The sequence below is a fragment of the Microcebus murinus genome, chromosome 9 (assembly GCF_040939455.1).
Source record: "Microcebus murinus isolate Inina chromosome 9, M.murinus_Inina_mat1.0, whole genome shotgun sequence".
Lineage (NCBI taxonomy): Eukaryota > Metazoa > Chordata > Mammalia > Primates > Cheirogaleidae > Microcebus > Microcebus murinus.
In genome coordinates this window covers 52,736,954-52,749,098 of record NC_134112.1, presented here as the reverse complement: position 1 = coordinate 52,749,098, position 12,145 = coordinate 52,736,954, and the positions used below count along the sequence as shown (strand labels likewise).

Below are 12,145 nucleotides of genomic sequence, written 5' to 3'. Positions count from 1 at the left end.
ACCTATGATGCATTTCAGCTTATGAATAAAGAATTGTGAACTAAATGAGGATCGCGTTGCAGAAAACAAACTATAATTTGCACATAAAAATAGTTGAAGAGTTTATTCAAAATGAGACAAGAACAGTTCTTCAATACCAATGTCAATATCTTCAATTCCTCCAATACTAATATCTGTATACATTGATAAAGATTGATATTAGAGCTGTGGAAAAAAAGTGAAAAGTATTTCCAAGAATGTAGGCAGTAATGTGTAACAGGAACAAGAATGTGCTTTGAATACAGTGAAGGAAGTGTAAGTTAGTGAGCTAAATACAATTGAGGCAGTAGGGCTCAAATATTCTTTGAGAAAGCTTCATAGATGCTAGTACAACTAGTAAGAAAGTCAGAGAGTCGCAATGATCAGTACAGGATAGCATTATGCAGAAAGAAGACAAGAATATAAGGGTAGAAACTAGGAAAACATCTTCACTTCTAGCCCTATCTTTAAGAAACATTAAGTGAAAAAGCAACATGAAAAAATGTGTACTACTACAAAGGCAGGAACAAAATGATCATATAAATATGTTGGCTTACGTACATATAAAATTCTTTAGAAGGTTTAAAAGCATTTTGTTGAACATACCTGGTTGTGGTAAAGACTCCGTATACTACAGGATTTCTTTCATCTCTTGTAGGGAGTAAATAAATATCTTCTATTAAGGGGGAAAAATAATTATTTACTATATTTTTATTTTTCAGTATTACATGCTTGATTTTTCTTTAATAATAAAATATTTCTGAAATTCTCAACAGTATATAAAATTAAGATAACAGAGTCACTATATTATTCCTTAAGAAATTAAGGGTAAAAGATTGTTTTTTCTCACTAGCTATGTGATTTCTCACTAGCTATGCCCTAACAGAGTTGGGCATTTAACTTCTTAGATGTTTACTTCGATCACTGATAAATGGGATGATTTGATTGATAAATCTCTATGGCTGTTTCCATTTACAAATTTTGGATTCTATATAAAATAGAAACCATAAGAAAAGTATGTAATTTTTACCCTTCAGTGTAAAAAAGTCTTGTCCTGTGATTGTGTCAACCTATCAGTAATTCAATTGGTAACAATATGAAAACAGTTATACCTGTAATTAGTACAGAATGGATAGTAAATTAAGTGTAAATAACATTCCATGAAAGATTATTTAAGATGTGATTATATACAACATGAGAGGTCATGCACAAATACTGAATATATACTTTAATACTGTAAAGCATACTGATGAAATAATCAATGATATAAATAATCATTTTTACATTTTACATGACATGGAAAAACCAAAAACAAGTTTAAGAAGATAATTACACTAAGTTTATATACTACCAAAAAAAATGATTTCTTTAACGTGGGAGGAGCTTTTGGAGGAGCGAAGAAAAATGAAATAGAAGAGCCTGTTTATTGCTTTTCTGAGTATGCTTTTCCTTAACAAGTTAGAGGTTCAGAGTTCACCACATCTCCCGTACTGTCCAGCAGAGGGCATCGCAGAATAAAGAACTCAAGTTCTTTCTACCTATAGAAGGTGCTTCCTACGAAAATGAAAGACTGCATGGAGAATATATGAATTTTGTAGCCCCAGAGCTCACGTCTTTCTGTCTCTTGCTGCAGTTTTGTTTCCTTCACTCACTTTGAAAACAATACAAAGAGAGGAGTTACTTCGTTACAATGTATGCCCAGACCTAGAGCATCTCCTCGTGCTTTGCGTGTGCAAATTTTAGTAAGGACCACTCCTACACTCCTATGTGCTGGGCTATATATAATCAGGCATTTGGTGCTAAAATAAAATTCATACAGAATTACTTAATTAGGCACTAAGACTTTTCCAAGAAAGAAGGAACATGTGACTTACGGAGCTCATCAAAATAAGTATCTGCCCCGTCACTTCCAGGAATTGAGCAAATCAACCTGGCCTTAAGAAAAGTCGTCCATTTGTTTATAAGGCTGCGTTGTCCCCCTACATCGTTCTGGAAAATGAGAAAAAGAATAAAGATTTACCAACATGACTCTATCAACAAGAAAAACTGGTGGCTATCACAGGTAGTGTCTTATCAACGTCAGTGTTTACAGAGACACACAACCTAGATATTTAGTCCTTGCCCTTTTTTTTTTTTTTTTTTGAGACAAGAGTTTCACTCTGTTGCGGAGAGTGCCATGGCTTCAGCCTAGCTCACAGCAACCTCAAACTCCTGGACTCAAGCAATCCTCCTGCCTCAGCCTCCTGAGTAGCTGGGACTACAGGCATGCGTCACCATGCCCAGCTAATTTTTTTCTCTATATATTATTTGGCCAATTAATTTCTTTCTATTTATAGTAGAGGCGGTCCAGCTCTTGCTCAGGCTGGTTTCGCATTCCTGACCTCCAGCGATCATCCCGCCTAGGCCTCCCAGAGTGCTAGGATTACAGGCGTGAGCAACCGCGCCTGGCCTAGTCCTTGCCGTTTAAAATAAGGGGAAAGGCAGTTTTGTTCCTCAACTTTAAATGTTTTTCTCATTGTTATATGGCTGCAATTCAAGCAGTTTTGCTCTACTGGATGAGTAGATGCATGCAAGACTACAGTAAATAAGGCAGGTTTGAAATCAAATGCCATTTCTGCCAATTATTTGCTCCATGACCTACAAATGACTAATTTTCTAAGATTCTGTTTTCTCATTGATAAAATATGGTCAATGCTTTGAAATATGATTAATGTCTTAAAATATGGTTAATTTTTAATGTGGTTATTATTATTATTTTTAGAGATGGAGTCTTGCTATGTTGCCTGGCCCGGAGTGCAGTGGCTATTCCCAGGTGCAACAATTGCACAATACAGCCTTGAATTCCTGGCTTCAAGTGATCCTCCTAAGTAGCTGAGAATAAAGGCACATGCCACAGTGCCTAGCCAAAATATGGTTAGTTTGATGATTAATGGGAAAAAAAATGTGTAAAATGCTTAGCATAGTGCCAAGAAACTTGAGTTCAATAAGTGATAGTACTGACGTTTTTGTTATTTATAGGATTAAAAACAATATTTGTATCCTTTAGAAGTCTGTCTGTATAAAGGCTTAAAAACGGTCTTTTCCAAATTTAGTGTCCTACTAATTAAACATCAAGGCAACATAAACATATATATAACATACATATAAAAACAATCCTTTAAAAATATTAATCTATATTTTCCATACTTTATTTTTGCTCTGAGATATTTTATTAAAAATGTTCTTTAGATATTTAGCAAATCATAAACATTTAAATCAACTAAATAGAATAGACAGTATTATGGTATTAACTTATTCAGCATAAAAAGATATATTTCTTTTTTTTAAGTGCTGTCAATTTTATTTAATTGATCCTTTTTGTTTCTTATTTCCTTGCTTTCCAGTACACTTGTGTGTCTATGAAACTTTATTATTTTTAAATTAATATATCCATGTGAACACTAAATAATCACAGTTTTTCATTTATTGGACTCAACTAGCTCTGTACTGGTTTTAATAAATAAAATGAGACTGATTAATAGAATAAATACATTAAGTACTTAATTTTGACTTTCAAAAATTACTTTTGGAGCCATGTTTTCCATTAATCTATTTACATTGGAGTATAAATGATATAAAAATTTTCATCCTTCAGTCTATGTTCTATAAAGTTAATGAAAAGTTAACTATTAAGTTCCAAGTCTGAATTTCTAGAAATTATTTTCTTTGTGCTTCTTTTATCTCTGAAATTAAACTAACTTAGAGAAAAGCATCTAAATGACTACTCCAAACAAGAGAATTCAAAGGCATATAAATACTATTCTTGACAAAAGGGTGAAGAAGAGAGAAGGGAGACTGGAGACCATAGGACTTTTTATCTTTTATTTTTTTTATAGCCCTAGCACCTAACACAAAGGGAGTACCTATTGTATGTGATGTCCAGAGTGAATCATTTTTTATATTTCCTTCCACTACACAACAGAATAATTTTTAGTAACAGGTCTGTAAAAATTAGTAATAATTGTTAAATGCTTGATTTGTTCTTTAGGTTTAAAACGAATAACAATTCAAAAAGAAGAATAATTTTGAAGTTTAAAAGCATTAAAATTCAATAAAATATTTCATGTATGAACTAAAAAATTGGCACTTAAATGAAGTATCACACCTGACAGTTTGCACTATATCTCACTGTTTTAAATTTTAAATTATTTCAGATTATTATGAACTTACTCTTTGAGCATATGTGTAGCTGTGTGTGTGTGTGCAGGGGGCTGACTGTACATATACATGTCCACATATACATATAGATGTGATAGAAACACAATGATAACCACAGCAATCATTTAGAACCTGGACCAACAAGACTCTTCCAGGAGTAGTGCTTTGTCACTGATACAATTTAGAATTGCTGACACACGGTAATAATAAAAAGGACAGTAACTTTTAGTTGGTTTTCTAATAATTTTTAATTCTCACGAGAAAATGCACTCCATAACTCCCTTCACTCAACCTACTCCAGATGTGTCACTAACACCTTGCTTATCAGGCATTTAATAAATACATGCTTAATAGTCAATAATAGCTAAAAGTAAAAGACAAAATTGATAAAAAAAAATTCTTCATTATAGCAGCACAATTCATAATTGCAAGGCTGTGGAAACAGCCCAAGTGCCCATCAATCCAAGAATGGATTAATAAAATGTGGTATATGTACACCATGGAGTACTATTCAGCTCTAAGAAACAATGGTGATATAGCACACCTTATATTTTCCTGGTTAGAGCTGGAACCCATACTACTAAGTGAAGTATCCCAAGAATGGAAAAACAAGCACCAGATATATTCTCCAGCAAACTGGTATTAACTGAGTAGCACCTAAGTGGACACATAGGTGCTACAGTAATAGGGTATTGGGCAGGTGGGAGGGGGGAGGGGGGCGGGTATATACATACATAGTGAGTGAGATGTGCACCATCTGGGGGATGGTCATGATGGAGACTCAGACTTTTGGGGGGAGGGGGGGAATGGGCATTTATTGAAACCTTAAAATCTGTACCCCCATAATATGCCAAAAAAAAAAAAAATTCTTCAGAAAGCCCAAGAGATTGAATATCCTCTGAAATTCTTTGTAGAGGGAAAATGAGGAAAGGCTTCATTGAAGAGTTAGATTTAATACTGAGTCTTTACAATGATAGGTGGGGTCAGACTACATATTCAAAGATTGGTTCAGAAAATACTCTAGGTTCTAGAAACTAGAGGGAAAGGACAATGGTGGAACAATCCAGAACATACAGGGAGAAGTAAGACAAATTGAGTTTAGATGAAGACTGGGATCAATTAAAATGGTGGAAGAAAATGTTATAAAAGTAAATTGGGCCGGGTACGGTGGCTCACGCCTGTAATCCTAGCTCTTGGGAGGCCGAGGCGGGCGGATTGCTCAAGGTCAGGAGTTCAAAACCAGCCTGAGCAAGAGCAAGACCCTGTCTCTACTATAAATAGAAAGAAATTAATTGGCCAACTGATATATATATAAAAAATTAGCTGGGCATGGTGGCACATGCCTGTAGTCCCAGCTACTTGGGAGGCTGAGGCAGAAGGATCGCTCGAGCCCAGGAGTTTGAGGTTGCTGTGAGCTAGGCTGACGCCACGGCACTCACTCTAGCCTGGACAACAAAGCGAGACTCTGTCTCAAAAAAAAAAAAAAAAAAAAAAAAAGTAAATTGGAATAAGATCAAGTAAGGCTTTAATGCCAAGCCAAAGTATCTGTATGTTATTAAGTACACAGTGAAGAACTACTAAAGATTTAGTAGTTGGCAAAGAAGTGAAATATCAGAGTTCTCTTTTGAAAAAAATACATAATATATTCTGTATAATGACCCTCTTATAATCAGTATGTTGGTAATTGCTTTTTTTGAAACACGGTCTAGCTCTGTCAACCTGGGTAGAATGCAGTGGCATTATCATAGTTAACTGAAATCTCAAAGTCTTGGGCTCAAGTGAACCTCTATCTCAGCCTTCTGAGTAGCTGAGACTACAGGTGTGTGCCATGACACCCAGCTAATTTTTTCTAGTTTTAATAGAGATAGGTCTTGCTCTTGCTCAGGCTGGTCTCGAACTCCTGAGCTCAAACACAGAGTGCCACAATTACAGGTATGATCCACTGCTCCCGACCTGTAATTGCTCTTATATTTTGTATATTAGTAGCATTGCTCGAAAATAAAAATATTTCAGCCAGCTATTGGAAAATTTCAGATGTTCACAGATGTGAAGGCAGGTTTATCTCCATACGACTTATTTTTAAAGCTAATATCCTCAGATAATTTTATAAATAGAAGTCTAGATGTTAATAAAAATATTGATGTTTCCTCCTAATATTATAATGAATTCTATGTTCACGTACGGTAGAGTTCCAGTGAGAAAATGTGCATCTGGAATTAGAAGGAATAAGAAATTTTAAAATAAATTTTAAAAATATAAGCTGTTTCCTCACCTTCCTCATGATCCTTGATTTATATCTTTTACAAAGCATGCATCTAGCCTTTATATGTTTTTTAGCAGATCTCTATTTGTACTAGCCAGAGCCTTAGTAAATTTTTTTTTATTTTAATGTATTCTTCTTTTATATTTATGGTATTTATTATATTTCTCTTGCCTGGATTTGTATATTTTTAGAGGGTCAGCAATGAATACTAAAAATAATGTTGATTCAATATATATAAAGAAATATTAGTGATCATGAATATAATGCCTGGGACAATATTTGGTTTACTGCTTTCCTCTTATCACTGAGTAGATGCTAAATAAATAAATATATATTTGGAATATTTACTTAATGACATTGTTTGACAGGTATATATAACACTACTTCATTATAAAAATGAGCAATCACATTCTCTTCTAAACATGATATCACGTAAAAGCGACAATAAATGTTCATTTTCAAGCATTTCTCCTCTTTCTATTTGCAAATATCACCTATATTTAAATTTAACCATGAAAAAATTCTATTTTACTAGCTCCAGATTCGTTGGATAGGAACAGGATTTATACTGTACCTACATCCTTTTCAACACGACAAAGTAGAAATTGCAATGTTTTGAACAAAATAAATTTTAAATGCTCTTGCCTACCTCTCCAAGCAACCTTCCCCGACCCCTCAAGGAATAAAAAGATAAAAACAAAGCGAAGAATCCAGGTCAAAGATGAAAGCCACCTGCTGTCAACAGGGAAACAAGTATAGTTTCTGGGATAATAGCTCTCAGGAATGGATTATAAGCATTTCATGACTGGCTAGTAACTCTTACAGACATCCAGAAGCATGACCTGCGATAGCAAAGTTCAATTTACAAGGAGTTGTATTTCTCCTGTAGGGAAGTGTCAGTTGGGCTGGCTTTGTTGACCAGCTCTCAGTCTCTGGATTTGTTTGCAAATCCACACAATCCCCTCTAAGAGCTTTAAGCCCAGAAGAGAGCTGAAAGAGAGGTAACCACTTTTGTACTAAATTGTCACCTCCTTGCTTATTTTTGTGAAGTTCTAAAGAATACAACTGTCTCACCAACACAATAGATTTATTATTGAGATGTCAGAATCAGCAGCTCTTGGTCACCAGTCACTTCTACGTGTCTATACACTATTTATCACAGCCTCTTTGTGGCTAGGTTGCCAAAAGCCTTGACACCCTCTACACAAAGATGCAGATGAAAGTAACAAAGAAATTAAATATAAACAAGCCTGATCACATGTGTTCAATTTGGGTGGTGAGTACCGAGGGTGCCTGTTTTCTTTTTCCCTGGAGCTTTTTACACAGTTTGGAATATTTCTTAATTTTAAAGTGATGAATAAAAAGAGAAAAAATAAAGACAAAACAAAACACAATTTGCAATCCTTCAGCAGCATTAAAATATAGTACCTGCGAGTCATTTGATAGGGTGATAGCAGCAAGTTATGAATTACTATGATTTCCTAATCACAGTGTCTACTAATAAGTAGATCAGTCATGAGGCAGGCTGATAGTATTACATTTTCCTTCTACTGTCTCAGTAAACTCAAGCCCTTATAAATCTTACACAGACATGTAGAGTAGCTAGAAGCTGCCACACATGAACTTTTATTGAGTGTGTCTTTTGACCTTTGGGTCACTATGCTGGGTCTTCTGTTAAACATGATTTTATCTGTATATACTGTTCTCTTTAAGGATCTCTCAGTATTTTATAAATATTGTCATTTTCACCTATATATTGGAAAACAGAAGCTCTTGGAAAATGCAATAATTGACTTTCAGCACCTATGCTCTTAAATCCAGAACATTTTATAAAAATAGGCAAAGTCTCTAAGACATTTGAAAACATGTTCTACTCTATTAAAATACTGATGTGCATTCAGAGACATGTAACCATATTAATGAATTTAAATTGAAAGACACCAGGCATTTCAAATCAATAGCTCCTGGAAAATGACACACCTTAAAAACTTTAAAAAAATGGTTTGTGGCTGGAGTTAGAAGTTTATAAATTCCCTTTTGCTTAAAATGTAGTTCTTTTGTGTAATGCTGCTCTTCTCCATCTTTACACAGACAAGGGAGTAGAATTCTCTGAAACACTTGGAAAATCATAATCTTTGCATCTTTTGTGTGCCCTCTCCTTCTCAGTTCTATCCATTAATAACATTTTTACTCTAAGAGATTTTAGTTTGAATTAACAACAGCCAATTTCTTTTGAAGTGTGATATAAATACTACAGTATTGTAAATCAATAAAAATCCTATTCCATAACTGAAACTGTCACATTGAGACAAACACAGACTTTCTATTGACCATTTTTACAAATTTAACAAGAAAGATTAGAAAAACTTAGTACTTTTGTGTTTTTGATTTAATGTCTGTTATATTTCAATACAAACATTCATATTCATTGTCTGATTAGTCATTTATAATAAATCTCACAGCAATTATACAATCTTCTCTCTATGCTGCCTCAATCTTCATTGAGTTATTTCTAGGGACAGATTTTACAATGTTTCTTTGAAAACTTAAAACAAAAGATCTGCCTGAGGCTCTGTAAATAGATAATAATGATAAGGATAATCCATACTCCTGGTGGCCTATTTACAAGCTTGAAACTATAATCATGATGTGATAGAAACAAGAAGTGAAACTTGGAATAAGACCCCAGAAGCCTCATTAGAAGGGTATACCATAAATATTAAAATGCCATTATACTGCAAGGAAGAGTTCAAATGAAAATATTTCAATACATTAAATGAACAAATGGAAGATAGTGAAGCTGTGCACACTAAATCAAATGACAAAATTATGTTGTACTTTCCTTTTCAGCCCATGAGTCTTCTTTTGCAATAGTTGCAACACTGCAACTATGTTTCACATAACTGGTACATTGGGATAAAAAAAGAGTTCTAACCACTAAAAAATAAAAGCAAAAAAAAAAAAAAAAAAGAGAGAGAGAGAGAAAGAAAGAAAATACAATAATAATGATATTAATCAGGAAGAAAATGGCTATGAGTTGTTTAAGTCTTCACATAACCATATTTGGCAGTCAACTCAGGTAAGTAAATTGTAGAAACAACTATGTAACATATAGAAACATTTAACGTGTAGAAACAATATCTCATCATTTATTTCCTTGAGAAACTGAAGTTATAGTAAGCATTTTTTTAAAATAAAAGAACTTTATAGGTATCTATTTTTTTTATCAGAATAAGATCTATTGGCCCTTGCTTTTCACTGTTTTCAGAGGTTTTAATGCCCTTTTTTATACTTAGGAATCCAAAATAAATTTTAAACAACTTGACAGCCAAGAACATAGAGTCTTTTACTTCACCTACTAATAATCTTAAGATACCTGAGGACCAAAGGAATCCAAAATATACAAATGCAACCATCTAAGACAAAGGGAAGAGGAGAAAAAAAATGAAAAAAACAACAAACCTTTATGACAGGTATTGAACACTCAGGTTTTAAGGGAAAAATGCTATAGAGATTTTCAAAGCAAAAAAAATTTTTCTTGAAAAAAAGTAGTGCTTAAGAAACAACTGTTTATGATTTGCCATTGGAGAACGACAAAGCAAGTAGAAATGGAGAACATGTTTTTCTAACTACTTCAAACACTTGTAAAGATTATTAGAAATGCAGAATTTGGGTACTACACTATGCTGAAGAGCTTGGTTTCTAAGATTTATCACATTAAATTAGGTAAATCTAGGCAAGTTAAGCAGTCTTTTTCAGGTAGAAATCAGAGTTCATTAAATAAAAAAAGAAAAAAAGGCTACAGCAAACAGTATAAATCCCTTCCTAGGAATTTCTCCGACAGGAAAACAGATGGAAGTGAAGCAAGAGCACATCTGTAACTTGTGGGCACTAAATCTCTCATTTAGGTTGTAAGTGACATGCTGAAAGTAAGCACAAAAACCACAGCTCAACAGAGATCAATAAATAAGGAAAGTGTCATCAGCCTAAAAACACAAATCTTCAAAGGCAGTAATTGTCCAAATAGGACCATATATCAAAATAGACAATGCAAGTGGAATCGAAGCAAAGGGCTATTAATGAGACCCCCAGGCAAGTTATGTGAAAGGGCCATCCAAACTGAATTCCTGGCAAGGACAAAAGGAAATACTGCAAACAAAAAAGAGAACTGGCATAACCTACAGCTGGAATCTGGAGTGGGCTAGCATAAGTAAGCTAATGGACAACTCTTCCAAAAATGAATAGAATCTAAAAGTAACGCAAAACACCCTTGAGGTGAAAAATTGCAAGCAAACCACACTGAAAGGACTGGTATTTCCATACATTAACTTAAAAGGTGGGTCTTGAAGGGAAACACACACATGCACACACACACACACTCACACTGGGTAATAAACATCACACAGACATAAATAATGGTATCTTGAAAGTATTATACTAATTTGCAAAGTAAATAGACACAAATCTTTTCAGAGGGTTTATTTCATGCTGTTTCACTTTTTCATTCAGTCAGCATTTAATACCTTATCATAAAGATCTGTGTAACTTACCATCTATGAGATCAGTTCTCCAGAGTGCAAGTTGTACCACTTAGTGCTTCAAAATACTGACTGTTCCACAAAATCAAAGAATTATAGAGCTCAGCAAGGACTTTAGAAATCATTCAAGGCTAAGCACCTTATTGAGAGGACTAAGTCATTAGTTTGACTAGAATATATTATTAATGGCACTACTAAAAATAATTCCTTAGGAAATGTGTTCTACCATGTTCAATGATACACATACTGAATTTGAAAGATATTCTTTGGATGAAGGTACTTATTCTTAGGCTGTAATTGACCAATCTTGCCATGTAAAACTATTGTTTAAGTTAATATCTTTACTTTGTAGGTTTCTGCCCATCCACACCTCTTGGTCAAAATTTGTATTGCTGAAATTGTTCACAAATTTTTCACTAAATATGGATCCAAATTATTTGACTATGTTCACAGATATGATCCATCCTCAAAGTACAAATATTCCAAAAAATGAAGATAAAATAATAACAGTAATTTCAGCCTTTAAAACTAATAAAATGTCATTTCTTCCCAGTAAGCTTTGGTAACTAACCTGTCCCTAATGGTCACTACACAAACAGTACCACCATCACCAACAACTTCTTCTACTCCCAAGCACAGTAAGTTGATCTGGCTTCAAAATGTATATGTATGAAGTGTGTGTGTGTGTGTGTATGTATGTGTATGTGTGTGTTCATGCATGTGTGTGATTGTTGGCATTTGAATCACTGTAGTATGACCAGGTATTTATATGATTTACATGTCAATTTTCTATAAAAGTTTGGTACATGTTTGAAAACAGAAATCTGTCTAAGTCATTCTTGTTTTCAGTACTCTCCATCCATATCCATTACATCCAAATGCATCTCATTTAAGCCTTACATTTTCTTGGTAAAATAGTCATGGAAGAGATGGGTGGCCTCATTTTCTAGGTTAAGAAACTGGGATAGTAAGAAGCAGAGGAAGTTGTATAGCTAGATTTGATTTTAAGGTGAATGTTCCTATTATTCAGCCCAAAGTCATTGATGATATCCTTTACTGGTAAATCTAATACCTGGTTTTTAGTTTTACCTGACCTCTTTTTGGTGTGTGGCATCATTGACAACTGTTT

At 33.9% G+C, this 12,145-nt stretch overlaps 1 protein-coding gene across 1 annotated transcript in view; it reads right to left on the bottom strand.

The window, feature by feature from the left end:
- Positions 1-12,145, bottom strand: part of SEMA3D (semaphorin 3D) — a 191,926-nt gene that overhangs the window by 39,102 nt on the left and 140,679 nt on the right. Inside the window, exons 9-10 of the mRNA XM_012779523.2 lie at positions 1,893-2,007; positions 625-694 (exon numbers count right to left, since the gene is read on the bottom strand). Of these exons, the coding sequence (XP_012634977.1) occupies positions 625-694; positions 1,893-2,007 (185 nt within the window). The remainder of the gene's footprint in view (positions 1-624; positions 695-1,892; positions 2,008-12,145) is intronic.